We start from the raw sequence: 16263 nt of genomic DNA, 5'->3' as shown, positions 1-16263 counted from the left end.
TCCTCTCTCCGCCCTCCGCCTGCCTCCCTCCCCGGAACACCTTCTCCCTGCCTACTCCCCAACCCTGCTTACCGTGCCGTGGCTCGGCAGTCCATGCAACTGCTGAGCAGTGGAGGCCAGGCACCTGCCTGGCACTAGCCCAGCGCCAGCCAGCACAGGGTTAGCACGGGCACTCACCCAGCAGTAAGGCTTGCCCGGAGGTAAAGCTCGCCTGGCACTAAGCCGCTGCGTCGAGCCCAGGATTGGGCTCTCAAAACAAAAACCAATTATGAAGAATGTGGAATTAACACCTTAACACTGCCTTTCTTTTACTATTTGGACATTTAACCATATCTCCATTTCCTTTCCTCTAAAATGAATGTGGAAAAGAATCTGTTATCACATGATTTTGCAAAGGATTTTCCTACTTGTTATAAAGAACTTATTGTTTAAAAGAAGGGCTACTACCTGCAACGCACCTTCATCTAGACATACAAAAAATCTAAAATTAAGCACAGTTTTAATTTTGAGACTATTTCATTGTATATATATTTTCACTTACCTCGTAATATTCTGTATGGAATTAGGGAAGGATATTCATAGATAATCATGTTTGGCTTCCATCCTTTTTCTCCTACGGCAAAATGTCTTTTATTAGGGTGTACCTGGTGGAAGCAAAGACCTTTTTTAAACTAATCCCCTTTGCAGCTCTCTAGTCACATACCGAGTTATAAATTACCGGCTATAAGATTACTAAGTGGTGGGCCCAAGCTACCCAACTTTCTGAACTTTCCCATACTCCAAATTATTTGGTTGTCCCTTGAACATTTGAACTTCAGTGTTAAATACTTCTAAAAGAAAGACAGATCAATAGGAAAAATTGACCAATAAAATACCTCTTCTTCTAGAACAGGGGTGCCCAAACCCGGCCCTGGGGCCACTTGCAGCCCTCAAGGCCTCTCAATGCTGCCCACAGGGAGCCCACAGTCTCCAATGAGACTCTGACCCTCCGGAGATTTGTTGGAGCCCACACTGGCCCGATACAACTGCTCTCACCATGACTGTGACTGTTTGTCCTCTCACGTGAGAGGGATGAGGGCTCTTTCCACTGCTTCTTGTTTCACATCTGTGATGCAGTAGCAGCAGCAAAGGAAAGGCCAGCCTTGCTTTGTGCAAGGCCTTTTATAGCCCTTCAGCTATTCATTCATTAACATAAGTTCATCTTTAATATATTCATTTATGTAAACTTAGGTAAATTTATTCAAATTTTAAATGTAAATTAATTCTTTTTTTCCCAGCCCTCGACAGAGTGTCAGAGAGATGATGTGGCCCTCCTGCCAAAAACTTTGGACACCCCTGCTCTAGAACAGTGTTTCTCAGTGTAGGAGCACTGGAGCTCCCTGAGATTCCTTCAAGGGCTCTACAAGCACACCATATCTGGTCACCATTTACCCCCTGTCTGATTTGAGCCATCACTCTGGGATACACAGAGACTCCAGCTGGCGGGGCACCCCGAGAGTCCTTTAAAGAGTGTAAAGAGCTCCAGAGATCAAGATGTTTGAGAACTGCTGCTCTAGTCTAGAACACCACAAGCCCATGAGGATCAGGACTTTTCAACCCCTTTTTTTTCTCTCTATCCAAGGACAACTTTTATATTCACTACTTTTTCAAGTGCCACTTCTCTTTGGAAAGGCATGATCTGGGCTGTTGCACCACTGCCTCAAGTCTCTCAATTTCTGATGTTGAGATAGTGGTAACATGTCATACACATGTAGAACAATCTGCATGACCAAGTACCATCTACTATCCTTTGAAGTACCAGCGGCTGAAAAGCACTGGTACTGATAACAGGCTAAAATATTTCTCATGCAGGCAAAAACTACATGGTATCTTAACTGCATAGTTTGGCTGTGCATAATTTTTCCAAGTGTAAGTAGCAAGTTCAGGGCTCCCAAGCAGGACTGCAGACCATGGGGAAGGGGTACTTAATCTTTCCCAACTCATTGTAGTCCCAATCAAAACTGTACCCCAGAAGCTACCATTATTCTCTCTCTCTCTCTCTCTCTCTCTCTCTCTCTCTCTCTCTCTCTTTCTCTCTCTCTCTCTCTCTCTCTCTCTTTCTTTCTTTCTTTCTTTCTTTCTTTCTTTCTTGGGCTAACATGGACCTTGGAGGCATGATTTTCATCCACATTGTTGCAAGGTGGGAAAAGGTAAAATACCATGCACTGAGGTCCCAGTTCAGATTGGCAACCCCCACAGCGGCTATTAATGCTTAAAAAAATTAATATGAAGACCAAACTACAAGTGTATGTAATATACGTTTTTCAAGAAGAGAGAGAGAAATCTTCTCATAAAGAATGCTGTATATTCTGCTACTAAGGGAAAACTCAAGCAAAAATCTTGCAAGATAAAACAAGAATATCATACCGTGACCACACCAATTCCTCCACCACTCGTGCTTCGAAGGTATCTCTGAGATTTAGAAGTCAAGTCCAGAAATACAAGCTGATTGCCAGCTATGTAGAGAAGTGTTTGACTGTCCAGCACGTGAAGATTTGACCGTTTAGTGCAATCATAACCAAAAGAGTGCCTGAAGAACTCTTACTAAGGAAAATAAGTGCTGCTGTGCAGGTTTAGTTCATCCACATAATAATAAAGACACCATTAATAAAACCCAGAATGACACTAGTAACTACAGTACGTTGTATTGCAATCCTACTTGTAAGGTGTACTGTGAAGTTGTAAATAACAGTATAGTTTTATACAAAAGAGAGAAAATGGATTATATATTATAAAAATATTTGTACCCCATTCATTTCTCGCATAGTTATCTTAGGCCACAGTCCTATACAAACTTATGCTGAGAGAAACAGCCCAAGCCCACATTACTCCTGCACAGTGATGTAGCCACCATAACGGGGTGCACACCATATCCTGCAGGGCAGTATCAGGCCCTAGATGTTTCATCTAGGTAAAGGAAAATTTGTTTTCTTGCCCAGGACTAAGCCTTCACCCCCTGAATTGGTCTACTCAGACCTGTACCAATGATCTTGCTGGCACAGGTCCTAGTGGACATAGGAAAGCAGATCAAAGGGGGATAGGATACTGGCAGCACCACTGCCTCTGATACCACCCCCTTTCTGGCGTCAATTTGCCCTCCTCCCCACCCCTTCTCTGCCCTGTTCCGCCCCATCCCTCTCCTGCCCCCTACACTGACTTATCAGTACTGGGTAACATAGATGGATTGCTGGTGCACTGACCTGGCCATTTGCTTCTTGCAGTAGCAGCCAGGCCATACAGAATGGTGTGTCATGCTTTATGACAGCCTTAAAAGAACAAGCAGCCCACTCCTATGGGTACTGGCGTTGCTGGGTGCAGTGGCACCAAAATAGGGGACATTCATCCCCTTAACTCAAGTAAGGGCACAAGCCCCACAATGGGGCTTCTCAAGTCTGCGCTGGCTAGTTCGCCAGTACAGACCTGAGAACCTCTCAAGTCAGGTTTTTCAGCCCAACACGGAGGATAGGATCTGGTGGAGGAGGCCTCTGACAGTCCCGCACCCCTCCTTCCCCAGCCCCTCACTCATTCCACTCTCCCCCCCAGAACACCTCTCCCACCCCCAAACCCACACCACTGACCAGTGGTACTACTCATTCAGTAGCAGACCTGCCATTTACTGAAAGGGTCAAATGTCCCGGGCACAGAGCTCTGCGTGCCTCTAGGACCACACGGAAGCCTTAATGAGGTTCCCAATGCAGTTTTCTGGAAGCAAAGTTTAAGAGTTCAGGGAAGCCTCAGATGGCTTCTCCGGTTCGTCCTGTAGTTGCACATGGCTCCGTTGCAATCTGATGAGTGGGGGGTGCATATTCACGCACAGGGGGTAGTGGCATCTTGCAGGGAGAGCACCATTGCAGACCTTTGCCCTGGGCACAGGACTGGGGAAGTCTGCCATTGTATTCACTGCCAGCTGGTATCCTCCCAGTGCTAGTCAGGTGCTCCTTACTCTAAGGGTGACATAAACGTGCTTTATGGCTAGTGCTGGAACTGAAACTCAGCACTGGTGCTATAGCTCAATAGTATTGAACCCCTATGCTGCCAAAATGCTAATTGAACACAATTAGATTTGCTTTAAAGTACAGATCTATATGATTGTATTGTTAATAGTGTAGAGGAGATTGGTAATGCCTCAATATTTTCTTTTCATCAATATTTTCTTTTAAAGAAAATACAAAGGAAATGCTTTCCATAGGGATTGAGAGAATGCACCACAGCAATAATTCTTATTAAGTTTTTCTGTTGAGAACTATTGCATGATTTTACTGCAACTATTCGACCTCTCATGCGAGCTGCAGGCCAAGAGCTCCCTTCGCTGCTTGCTGTTTCACATCTGTGAAGTAACAGCGACAGTAGAGGAAAGGCCAGTCTTGCTTTGCCCAAGATCTTGAGCTATCATGAGACCTTCATTCATTCATATAAATTCCATCTCTAATATATTCATTTATGTAAATTTATTCACATTTAAAATGTAAATTAATTCCTCTTTCCCAGCCCTCATCACAGTATAAGAGAGATGATATGGCCCTCCTACCAAAAAGTTTGGACATTCCTGGTCTAGGGAAATATCTGTTAGAATTGACAGAGGCAGGAGACAAGGAGTTGAAAGTGGTTTGACAGAGTTCTAGTAAGTTCCACTGACTAAAGCATAGTGTACACACAAACTTTTGTCCTTCAGTTATATCTGGTCACACGTGTTTTGCAGACTACTGAAACCATATAAAAACCTGGAAAATCTGTCTGCCCAAAGTAGGATGGGAATACATTGGTTTGAATGAGACCTTTTTTTCTAGTTAATAGCAACTGAAAGGTAGCTAGTCTCAGACTGTGGCAGGGGTATAGGCCCTTCTCACATACCACAGTCCCAATCCATATCCTTCATGCCCACAGCTTCTGTTTACAAAAAAAGAAAGTAAGAAATAAAGAAAAAAGAACATGAGGGTCAAATTACATTTCATGCTATTTGGCCCAGAATACAGTGTCACCTTGTGTTCCAAAGAAAATAAAAACTATTGTTATAAAAAAGCCAAAGCCAAACAGCTCCATGACGAACATTTTAACATACAACTTTTTACTTCTGAATTTGAGAGAAATCATAATATTCTGCATATAATTGATTCTTTATAGCATTATAATTACTATGGCAAATAAAAATACTATTTTCTATATTATGGTAATAAACAATAGGATTAAAAGCCAAAAATATTTTAATTTGGTGACTAGACCTTATCCCTAATTTCTCTGAATCAGTTTTATATTTGTTTATTGATTTGCTTATCACATCTGCACTCCATCTTGTCTTACAAGCCAGGCTACAAGGGTTCTCCATGATCCTTTTTATCCTTGTAACAACCCTGCATGGCAGTTAGACTGAGAGATAGCTCATTGCCAGAACCCACGCAGTGAATTCCACATCTGAGCAGAAATTTGAACCCAGGCTCCTACAGTCCACCACACCATTCACTATATCATATAATAAGCAGAACTGAAATTATTTCACTTACATTTGGAATATATTCTCACTCATATGAGACTGGAATCATGCTTTGTTGCACTTATAGAAGGAAATTTGATGCATGCAGCACTGGAGAAAGCGGATACATGAGGGTAAGAAGATTAAGAGGTATGCCAGAATCTGGAGTCACAAACGGAATTGAGCACAACTCTTCATAGTTATAATAGAAACTTTCGGAGATTTTCTTCTCTATTATAACTTTCTTCTTCTTCTTCTCTGGTTCTGGTGGCTTTTCAGACTCTACAGTCAGCTCTTCTTCTGGATTTCAAAAGATCAGCATAAACAAGTATATACTTTTCAGACAGATAAAGAATTCAATATAATACATATATATTTACCTTGTTTCTCTAACAGATTACAATGCATGTGGAACAATTTCTAAATGGGGGCTAAGATATTGAAAATCTGAATATTCTACTGCAGTGTTTCTCAAACTGTGGGTCGGAACCCACTAGGTGGGTCATGAACCAATTTCAGGTGGGTTCCCATTCATTGCAATATTTTATTTTTAATATATTGGTTTTGATGCTACCATGGGAGGTGACTGCATTTGGGGAAATGTTACAGATCTGTACTTTTGACAGGCTACTATGTATATGCTTTTAACAACGATAGTAAATGGGACTTAATGGGTAAGTGTGGTGTAATGGAAGATCAGAAGATCATCAGGTGGATGATGTGGTGATGCCAGCTATTCCATGTTTTGACAACTGGTTGACAGTTCTGGGAAGGGCAGGGCTGGCTCCACAGCTGTAATCAATCAAGGCCAATGGAGACTCTGATGGACACCTGTGCTTCATTTGACCTTGATGAGACATTGAATGGACGTGGACTCATGGACTGAAGAGATGGCTCAGCTGAGCCTAACTTGGGCTTAACAAGGTAGCTTACAGCTGAGCTGAATTTGGACTTAACAAGGGGCTGCAGGATAAAAGGCAGCTTCAGAAGGAGCAAAGCGCTGGCCAAGCAGGACGCTGACCCAGCCGGAAGCCGACCAAGAGGGCTACCTGACCCAGACCTACAGGAAGAGAGGACTGCCAGGACCCTGCTGGAGGAGACACTCTGCTGGAGAGAACACTGCTGGAGAGGAGGAACTCTACTGCAGAATACTGGACTGGGAAGACTGGACTGTGCTTTGGACACTGGACTTGGACTGGAGGCTTCAGACATTACCCCCGGAGTTAAGTGGAGTTTTGGGGAGGGAAAGCCTCTGGACAAAAGGACTTGCAGGGAGTGTATGTGTTTGTAGCAATAAATTCTTGTTAAATGCTATAGATAAGAAGTTCTGTGTTTATTCCTTTGCACACCACAGCTGTGCTTCTTGGAAAAGGGGGGTGTTAATTAGCCAAAAAGCAGACATTAGAAGGGAATTGGGAGATTTGGCAGAATGTGAAATCCTACCCATGTGGGTAGGATTTCAGCCTAGAATTGTTAAAAATTTTAAAGTTTGATGATGTCACTTTTGATCATGATATCACTTCATAAGAACATAAGAACAGCCCCACTGGATCAGGCCATAGGCCCATCTAGTCCAGCTTCCTGTATCTCACAGCAGCCCACCAAATGCCCCAGGGAGCACACCAGATAACAAGAGACCTCAGCCTGGTGCCCTCCCCTACATCTGGCATTCTGACATAACCCATTTCTAAAATCAGGAGGTTGCGCATACACATCATGGCTTGTAACCCATAATGGATTTTTCCTCCAGAAACTTGTCCAATCCCCTTTTAAAGGCATCTAGGCTAGACACCAGCACCACATCCTGTGGCAAGGAGTTCCACAGACCGACCACATGCTGAGTAAAGAAATATTTTCTTTTGTCTGTCCTAACCCGCCCAACACTCAATTTTAGTGGATGTCCCCTGGTTCTGGTATTATGTGAGAGTGTAAAGAGCATCTCCCTATCCACTCTGTCCATCCCCTGCATAATTTTGTATGTCTCAATCATGTCCCCCCTCAAGCGTCTCTTTTCTAGGCTGAAGAGGCCCAAACGCCGTAGCCTTTCCTCATAATGAAGGTGCCCCAGCTCCGTAATCATCTTAGTCGCTCTCTTTTGCACCTTTTCCATTTCCACTATGTCTTTTTTGAGATGCGGCGACCAGAACTGGACACAATACTTCCAGTGGGTCCTGACTGATTCTCATTCTAAAAAGTGGGTTCCAGTGCTAAAAGTTTGAGAAACACTGTTCTACTGGATTACATCCAATGTTGTTAATTATAAAATATTTTTGCCTTTAAATTGTGAGAATAAAGCAGTTCCAGAAAGGGAAGCCATATGAAGTATCTGGGGAGAAGGACAACACATTTTGTGGTTTTAATAGAGAGGACAAGTAAGAGGGTGGAATGGCAAGGACAGTTCTGCCCAATAGCTGAGTAGGATTTCAGGTCCTAGACCATTCAAGATTAATTAAAAAATCCCAGCCCACTAACCTTAACTGTTGGTTCTACATTTAATCCTAGATCAGGACTTTTCAAACTGGGGCACCTGAGGGCCCTGGCCTCTTTCCCCTTATGGGGCAGAGGCAGCAAGGAGGTAGGGATGTGATCCCCAGGATTGTGCCGCTCAGGGAGCTGCAGGGGCTTGGTTGTACTTACCAGTGCCTCCTGCAGCCTCCCAGGGGTGCGGGGAGCCCTGCGCGACTGTCTGCAGGGCTCCCCGATGCTTTAGAAGTGAAGCAATCGCACCACACTTCAGCTAAACCGGAAGTGGAGCGCAATCACTCCACTTTCACTTTTGAAGCATTGGGGAGCCCAGCAGAGAGTCATGAAGGACTCCCCACATACCTGGGAGGCTGCAGGAGGCACTGGTAAGTACAACCAAGCCCCTGCAGCTCCCTGAGGGCGCAAACCTGGGGATCACATCGCTGCCTTCCCTCCACCACCACTGCCTCCCCCCTGCCTCCACAATGACTTAGAGCAGTTCAAACTCTCCTAGAGAGTTTGAAAAGCACTGTCCTAGATAATGCAAGTAACCATACCAAAAATTTGAAAGGACAGTGTATGTATTATCCTGAGCCCAAAAACTCACCCTCGCTGCCTTTTTCAACCTCATAATCACCATATTCATCCTCATCTGGCTTTTCTTCTTCCTGGCCCTCAGGTGATTCTTTATCTGCAAATAAGAAAATTATAACCATTTTGCCTTTTTCCTTCAGTAAAGATTCTAAAGTGGCAAAGAAAAATCATCTCAACAATGCAAAGATTTGTATTATCATAAAGCTAGCTGGGTTGCAATAGAATATAATTTTAAAAAGTGGGTCCCAGCACGAAAATGTTTGAGAACCACTGGCCTAGCTGATTCTCCGAGAGGTTGCTTACCTACCAGACAGACTGCTGCTGTTTGCAAACTCCATGGCAGATAGTGAATTAACTAGTGTAGCCAGATTTCACTGACACCTGTTAATTGGCTCTCTATCAGGTAACTTGCAAAGGCACAAGCACCCTACTGGGATGAGATGTTTGGTGACTTCACTTATTGTCCTCTTTTAAATACCGCTCCATAAAAATTGACCTGAACAGACTTCTTGTTGCTTTGCTAGCAGATAGGGATTCCTTCTCCCCATCCTAGTTGTTTCTTATGTCAGCTGGCATCAGCCAGTCAGGCATCACACAGCAGGCTCCTCCAAAACAAGGTACTGTAGCATCCTTGTGTCATGTGTGTGTTTGTGTCATTGTGGTTGTTGCTGTGTTGCTCATTTCTGGGGACTGCGAGGAGTGGGCATTATCCTAGTGGTGGCTGATCACTATGCCTGTCACAAATCTCTATTTGCTTCACGTTGACAGTGCCTCTCTGGCTTCTGGCATTGGGGCTGAGAAGGATGTCGTGATTGGCTCCTTGAATACTGGGCCGACATCTAGATGACATCACACCAACGTTGAAAAACTACCCCATGTTTGGCAGGCTGTGCCGGAATTTTCATTGATACTGGCAGAGTTCCATCGATACTGGAGGGCTGCACCAGCTTGGAGTTGCCTGGGCTCTTGCTTCTGCCTCCCCCTTTGTGCTGAACAGATTTAGGATCTGATGAACATTGCAATGACATTGGCACAATTTCAGCATAAGATTGCACTGTCAGTCTTCTAACAGCACAATCCTATGCATGGTTACTCAGACGTACCTAAATCTTAACCAACTTTACAGCACTTGCACAGCTGTGCCAAAGGGATGTGTGATCCTGAAGTCAGGTGGCAACAGGATCCTGAAGTCCGGTGGCACTCACAGAGGCCTCCTCAAAGTAAGGGAATGTTTGTTCCCTTACCTTGGAGCTGCATTGCTCTTATACCAGTGTTGGAAAGTGGGTTAGGATTGTGTTGCACTGAGTTCAGTGGGGCTTATTCCCAAGTAAATGTGTATAGGATTGCAGCCTATATCTGAGAGTAAAAAGGATTGGAAGTCCCTTTTTATATTATAAAAAGAAAGTTGAAATGCATTCATTAAGTTTGAGCCATGGCCCATCTAAACAAATAAGCCAAAACTGAAACATCTAAGCACACCTGTTTGTAAATAAGATCAGAAAAATAGTTTAATTGGGTATTCCACTGCAGTATTTTGTTCAAAAATAATGACAATGAATGCTCTTGAAGAGGCCACCAGTTTAGGATCTGTGAGAGGCCTGAAAACAGAAAACACCTGCTCACCCCACAACAGGCCGATCCAGAGTAAAGAGCAGACAAGACATAAGACAGGATAAAACACATTATCCCTGTCATTCGATGTTTTCAGTAGCCAAAACAACCCCATAGAACAGTGATGGCGAACCTTTTAGAGACTGAGTGCCCAAACTGCAACCCAAAACCCACTTATTTATCACAAAGTGCCAACACGGCAATTTAACCTGAATATTGAGGTTTTAGTTTAGAAAAAACAACTCATACATTAACATCTTTTACCTACTATTACTTGTAACCCTTAACGAACTTTTCCTCTAGAAATTTGTCCAATCCCTTCTTAAAGGCATCTAGGCATGTTGTCATCACTGCTTCCTGTAGCAAAGAGTTCCACAGACTAATTACATACTGGGTAAAGAAATATTGTCAGGGAGGGGGTGGCTGCAAGATCTTGCCACTGCTCATTTTCTCAAACAAGAAAAAAATTTTTAAAAAGCCCCACCCACAGAAGTGGGCTCCAAGGCTGCAATCCCAGTCACTCTTTCCTAGGAGTAAGCCTCAATGACTCTAATGGGGCTTACTTCTGAGTAGACATGCAGGATGTCTCCTCTGCTGTGTAGGAAAGCCTCTCCTGGCGCTGAGTGGGGAGCTGCTCAGGGAAAGGCGGGCTGCAAGGGCTGAGGAGGAGGGTGGTTCAGGATTGGCTGATGGTCTGCCAGTAAAGGGCTCTGAGCCATTCCAACTGAAAAAGCCAGGAGCCTGCTGGATGTTGATTGGCTGAGCCTGCTAGAGAGTTGGGGAAGGGAAAAACAGGGACCTTAAGCCTGCAGAGCAGGCAAAATTGAAAAGGGAAACAAATGTGGGGCAGGTGGGGGTGAAGGGAGAGGAGGGCAGTGAGCTCAGCGGGCAGAGGGAAGCAGCCCGCCCTCCCAACACACGGGAGCTCGGAAAAAGCCTCCATTTTCTTTAAAGTGACACGCAGCTTCAGCGCCCCTTCCCAGGCTGCCTGGCTCGGTGCTGCGTGCCCCGTCTGGCACGCGTGCCATAGGTTCGCTACCACTGTCATAGAACAACCCCTAAGGGTTACTTTTAATAATAAAAATAACCCCATAGATATCCCCCAAGGAATGAAACTCTCCAAAGCACAAGCAAGGATTACTGTGTAACTGTGTCTATCTTGGGTATTTTTATGTTACATAGCAATGCCACCTGAAATTGTAAAAAATTCTTACTAGATGTCTTGTATTCCTCTGTAGGTGAAGACTCCTTTTTTTGTCCTGGTTGTTCATTCTGGTCTGCAAACAAAATCACACAGCATAGTTAGATTCTCAGACAGGAATCATATGAGCAACTGAAAATATAAATTCCACACTCAATTTAATGTTTTTAAATGTGCAGAATTTTAAAATACACATACCATGCCCTCCCTCCCTCATGGCCTTTCCAACTATTCCTATAGAGCTGAGAAGTATGTACCATGCATCTGTCAACTAGACCATAGATAAAAAATATATATACAAGTTGTCTATATACAAATATATATACAAGTTGTGCAACAAAATGTTTTGGTGTATCCCAGCCCTTAGGGCGTACTCCTGTTCAGGGCTCCAGCCAGCCTGTACAAGAAGCTTTGCAGTGCTGTTTGGAACTCATGGGGCAGGGAACACTTCAGAAGTGAGGAAAGGAAACCTTTGTCCCTTTGTACTACTACGCAGTGTTAAAAGGGCTCAAGTTTGGGTCTGGCGCTATATATAGTGGGATAAGGGAGAGTACAGATAATGGGTAAGGATAATGGTGTCCTGTTTTCTCTCCTGAAAACACAGTGCCGGGGGAGGGTGTACCTCAAAATATCTTTCCCTAATGCTCAGAGTACTAAAAGCCATGAAAGCTTCTAGCAGGCCAAGTTATACACCTACCCATTTCTTTTCCCCTCAAAACTGATACTTTCAACATTCCATAGACAGAGGTTTTTGTTTCTGTTGAGTAAAATAGGATTACAGTCTAAGGGCCCAACTCTATCCAGCACAGATGTAGCCACAATCGAGCCTTGAAATTAAGGAACAAAAATTCCTTTTCCTTGAGAAGGCCTCCATGACTGCCCCCACCACCACTGGATGCAGTGCACACCACATTGGTATAGCTGCATCAGCACTGGAAGGTTAGATAAGATTGGACACTCAGGGCACAATCCTAACCCCTTATGTCAGTGCTTTCAAGCACTGACATAAGGGCAAAGCAGCTCTGAAATAAGGGAACAAACATTCCCTTACTTTGAGGAGGCCTCCGTGAGTGACACCCAACTCAGGATGCAGCACATGTCCAATTGGCATTGCTATGCCACTGCTGGAAAGCACTGACATAAGGGGTTAGGATTGTGCCCACAGAGCGTAAACCAGAGCACCCTTTGGGCTGGTGCAAGTCCCTTGCCGTGGCCCAGGACTGTTGCAAATGTGCTGTAAGGCACATCTGTGATGAGTTGGGAGTCCAGGGGGCCAGCATGAGGACATATGCGGCCTGCAGAGGCCAAATCCAGTCTCTGTTCTGCTCCAGAAACATGAGTTTGCACTAGCTGAGGGAAGCCAGCATGGGGGGTTTGTAGGGAAGGAGAGGGTGTTTCAGGGTAGGGGGTGGGTGGATGGGCCAGTGGGCAGATTGGGCCTGGGAAGGGGATGGGACCAGCCTCCAGCACTTAGGCCAGATCCTAACCCCCCTCCCGAGCAGCCAGGTTTTACACCAGACTGCTCGGATTTGTGCCAACAATTTCGCTGGCGCAGATCCAAGTAGCTCCACTGAGGTGACTGCAGACCAGCATGGGGTGAGAAAAAATAAATCCCCTTACTCTGAGTTGCATGGGATCCACCTCAAACTCTGTGCTGGGTACAGCGCAGCCTGCCTGATCCAGCACAGGATAGGATTCGGCTGTAAGTCTTCCTGAACACAATGGGCTTACTTCTGAGTAAAATAAATAACACCTCTATCTATAGGTCACAGGAGTCAATGACCCTAGATCAGCACTTCCCAAATTTACCTGGCCAGTGACACCCTCAGTCCTCATGTGATGATGTCATCATCATTCACTTCTGGGTTTGGAGGCTGACAGCAACCTCACAAACGCTGGTAAGAGGCTCTGGCAGGCAGGCTTTTCTAAGCACGCAAAAACTGTGTGCAGGAGCTCTGCCTGCCGCACTGAGCCTTCTGCAGTTTGCAAGGTTGCGTTGCAGTTTCCCTACCAGGCAGCAGGCATCCCACAATGCCTCAGTGAGTGCCTCACAACGGCCCAGGGCATTGCAACATACAGTTTGGGAACCTATGCAGACTGGTGGGTTCCTTTTTCATTTTTTCTTCTTTACAAACAGCTATATTTAGGTAGATCTAGGGAGGCCTCTAAGTAGGCAGAAATCAGTACTTTATGTTTTGGTGTGCAACTTGGGACACAATCCTAACTATCAGTTAGCCATAAAGCATGTTTACACCTCCTCGTGAGTCGGCTGGGCCAGCACTGGAACATGCACTGGCCCACGGAGACTGCATCCAGAGAGCCACAAAGGCTCCCTGCCGATGCAGGGAGGGAATGTTGCATTGGCCAAGCTCGGTCAACACAGGGGTTTGGGAAGGGTGGGGCAGGGGGGGAGGTGGGAGGGAGGTGCTCCAAGATGGGGGGAGGTTGGGCAGAGGACGTTCCAGGGGGCAGGAGGGAGGGCTGGGACCCAGCAGTTATGCCAGATCCCAACCCTGTTCCCTGAGCAGCGCAGAGTAGCTCCAAGCTGCTCCATTCTCTCGGACTTGTGCCACCTCCTGAGGTGGCACAGGTCAGAGGAGACCCATTGGGCTGTGGTAGCTTACCTGAGGGTAACAGGAATGGTTTCCCCTTGCTTCCGGCTGAGCCAGTTCTAGCCCCTGTCTTGCGCGGGATACAGCACAGGCCTCCTGGCCTGCCTGTTCCAGCACAAGATAGGATTGCACTACACATTGCTAAATGGAATGGACAGGTTCAGGATTACAAGCAGCAAATACAACCTGCATCAAAATGTTACAGTATATCCCTATAGTGGAAATGAACAAGATTCCTCAAGGAAAGGGTGTGGTGACAACAGTAGCCACTTGCTCTGGGAAGCATGGGGTAAACACCAGGGCCTTAGACGGTAGTGAGCGCACTGCAAGCAGCAGCCACTGAGGCAACAAGGCCCTGGGGATAAAATCAGCACCTGGAGGAGGAAGAGTTTGTTGTTGTTTTTTGGTGGGTAGTAGTAAGAGGGAAGGTTGGAGAAAAGAGAGAGAGAGAAAGAGAGAACTGATTAATGGGCAGCCAGATTATGGACCTACCTGCTGACTGACTGGTGGACTGACTGGCAGACAGACTACTGCTGGAATGGGGGTGGTTGGAGACTGCCGGGAGGCACTGCTGTACCCAGAACAGCTGTTGCTTTGAGAACCAGGAGGCGGGACTCACAGGCAAGCTACCTGTTGGTTCCCATTAGGTTCCCATTAGGGCTGAGGGTCAGTTCTATCCACACTTACCTGGGAGTAAGCCCCATTGACCATAATGGGTCTTATGTCTGAGTAAACATGCATAGGACTGGGCTCTGAGGCTGCAATCCTATCCCCGCTTACCTGGGAGGAAGCCCCATTGACTCTAATGGACTTACTTTTGAGTAGATATGCATAGGATTGTGCCCTAAGGCTTTGATCCTAGCCACACTTTCCTGGGAGTAAGCCCCACTGACTATAATGGGACTTACTTCTGAGTAGACATGCATAGGCTTGGGCTCCAAGAGCATGTCTACTCATAAGCAAGCTGCATTCTAGTCAGTGGGCTTACTTCCAGGAAAAGTGTGGATAGGATTGCAGCCTAAGCTCCACTGAACCCTAATTCTGAGTAGTCAAGCACAGGACTGCACTGTTAATTGCTGTTCCTCTAACAGTGACTTCCAAGGGGCACCTGTCATATGTGACAGGTGGAAAACTACCTGCAACGCTTAGTACCTTTCACATCGCTGGCCTCGCGCTTCTCTGCCGGCTCCATGGCCGGTTTGGTCAGTTGCTAAGCAACCAATTCAAGGCCCGCGAAAGACTTCTGGGAAGTGGAGTTCCAACACTGGGTGAGCTAAGGCGCATGCGCCGAAGGAGCGACGTGGTCAGAATGTGGGCGGAGCCTATTTTTCTTCTTGGGAGACTGGTGCTTGTGGCACGTGCTTTGTGTTCTTACGCAGGATGAGTTGTAGGTGCAAATTTGGGAATGTATTCTAGGGGGGGAAAGCAAAAGTATTTGTTTTAACAGATTGACAATGGCAACTTGCAAATATTTGTCCCACCCCTTATGCAGGGGATGGATAGAATGGATAGGCGGATGTTCATTTCCCTCTCACATAACACCAGAACCAGGGGACATCCACTAAAATTGAGTGTTGGGAGGGTTAGAACAGATAAAAGAAAATATTTCTTTACTCAGCATGTGGTTGGTCTGTGGAACTCCTTGCCTCAGGATGTGGTGATGGTACTTGGCCTGCATGCCTTTAAAAGAGGATTGGACAAATTTCTGGAGGAAAGGTCCATCACAGGTTACAGGTCTGTGGAATTCCTTGCCACAGGATGTGGTGATGGCTCCTGGACTGGATGCTTCCAAAAGGGGATTGGACAAATTTCTGGAGGAAAGGTCCATCAAGCCCTGATATGTATGTGCAGCCTCCTAGTTGTAGACATGGGCTCCCTCAGAATGCCAGGTGCAAGGGAGGGCACCAAGAGGCAGGTCACTTGTTGCCTTGTGTGTCCCCGAGACATCTGGTGGGCAGCTGTGAGATACAGAAAGTTGGACTAGATGGGCCCTGGGCCTGATCCAGCAGGTCTCTTTTTATGTTCTTATCAAAGTTGTAGCTTCTGTGTTTGAGGAAAGTCCCTGTAGCTGTACTATACAAATACTTGAACATTGTAGAATGTGACTGCTGCTCCAGTCTCACCCACTCCATTATCAGATACAGGAAGCTGGACTTGATGGGCCTTTGGCCTAGCAGGGCTCTTATGTTTTTAGTCACCACCATGCAGAGGTGAGTTCATACATTCTCTTCCCTTGAATCTGGATGCTATGCATATTTAACTGAGCAGTGCCCCTG

The 16263-nt window shown here is 45.7% G+C and overlaps 1 protein-coding gene across 1 annotated transcript in view; it reads right to left on the bottom strand.

Moving 5' to 3' along the window:
* The window catches only part of CFAP44 (cilia and flagella associated protein 44), a 79895-nt gene extending 64679 nt beyond the window's left edge, over nt 1-15216 (bottom strand). Inside the window, exons 1-6 of the mRNA XM_066621260.1 lie at nt 15140-15216; nt 11389-11451; nt 8577-8660; nt 5635-5806; nt 2407-2569; nt 542-644 (exon numbers count right to left, since the gene is read on the bottom strand). Coding sequence (XP_066477357.1) covers nt 542-644; nt 2407-2569; nt 5635-5806; nt 8577-8660; nt 11389-11451; nt 15140-15179 — 625 coding nt within the window. The 5' untranslated portion in view covers nt 15180-15216. The remainder of the gene's footprint in view (nt 1-541; nt 645-2406; nt 2570-5634; nt 5807-8576; nt 8661-11388; nt 11452-15139) is intronic.
* Between the last annotated feature and the right edge of the window lie 1047 nt (nt 15217-16263).

The sequence above is a fragment of the Tiliqua scincoides genome, chromosome 3 (genome assembly GCF_035046505.1).
Source record: "Tiliqua scincoides isolate rTilSci1 chromosome 3, rTilSci1.hap2, whole genome shotgun sequence".
Classification (NCBI taxonomy): Eukaryota; Metazoa; Chordata; class Lepidosauria; order Squamata; family Scincidae; genus Tiliqua; species Tiliqua scincoides.
The sequence above is the reverse complement of the archived record's forward strand: the minus strand, read 5'-3'. Positions and strand labels throughout refer to the sequence as shown.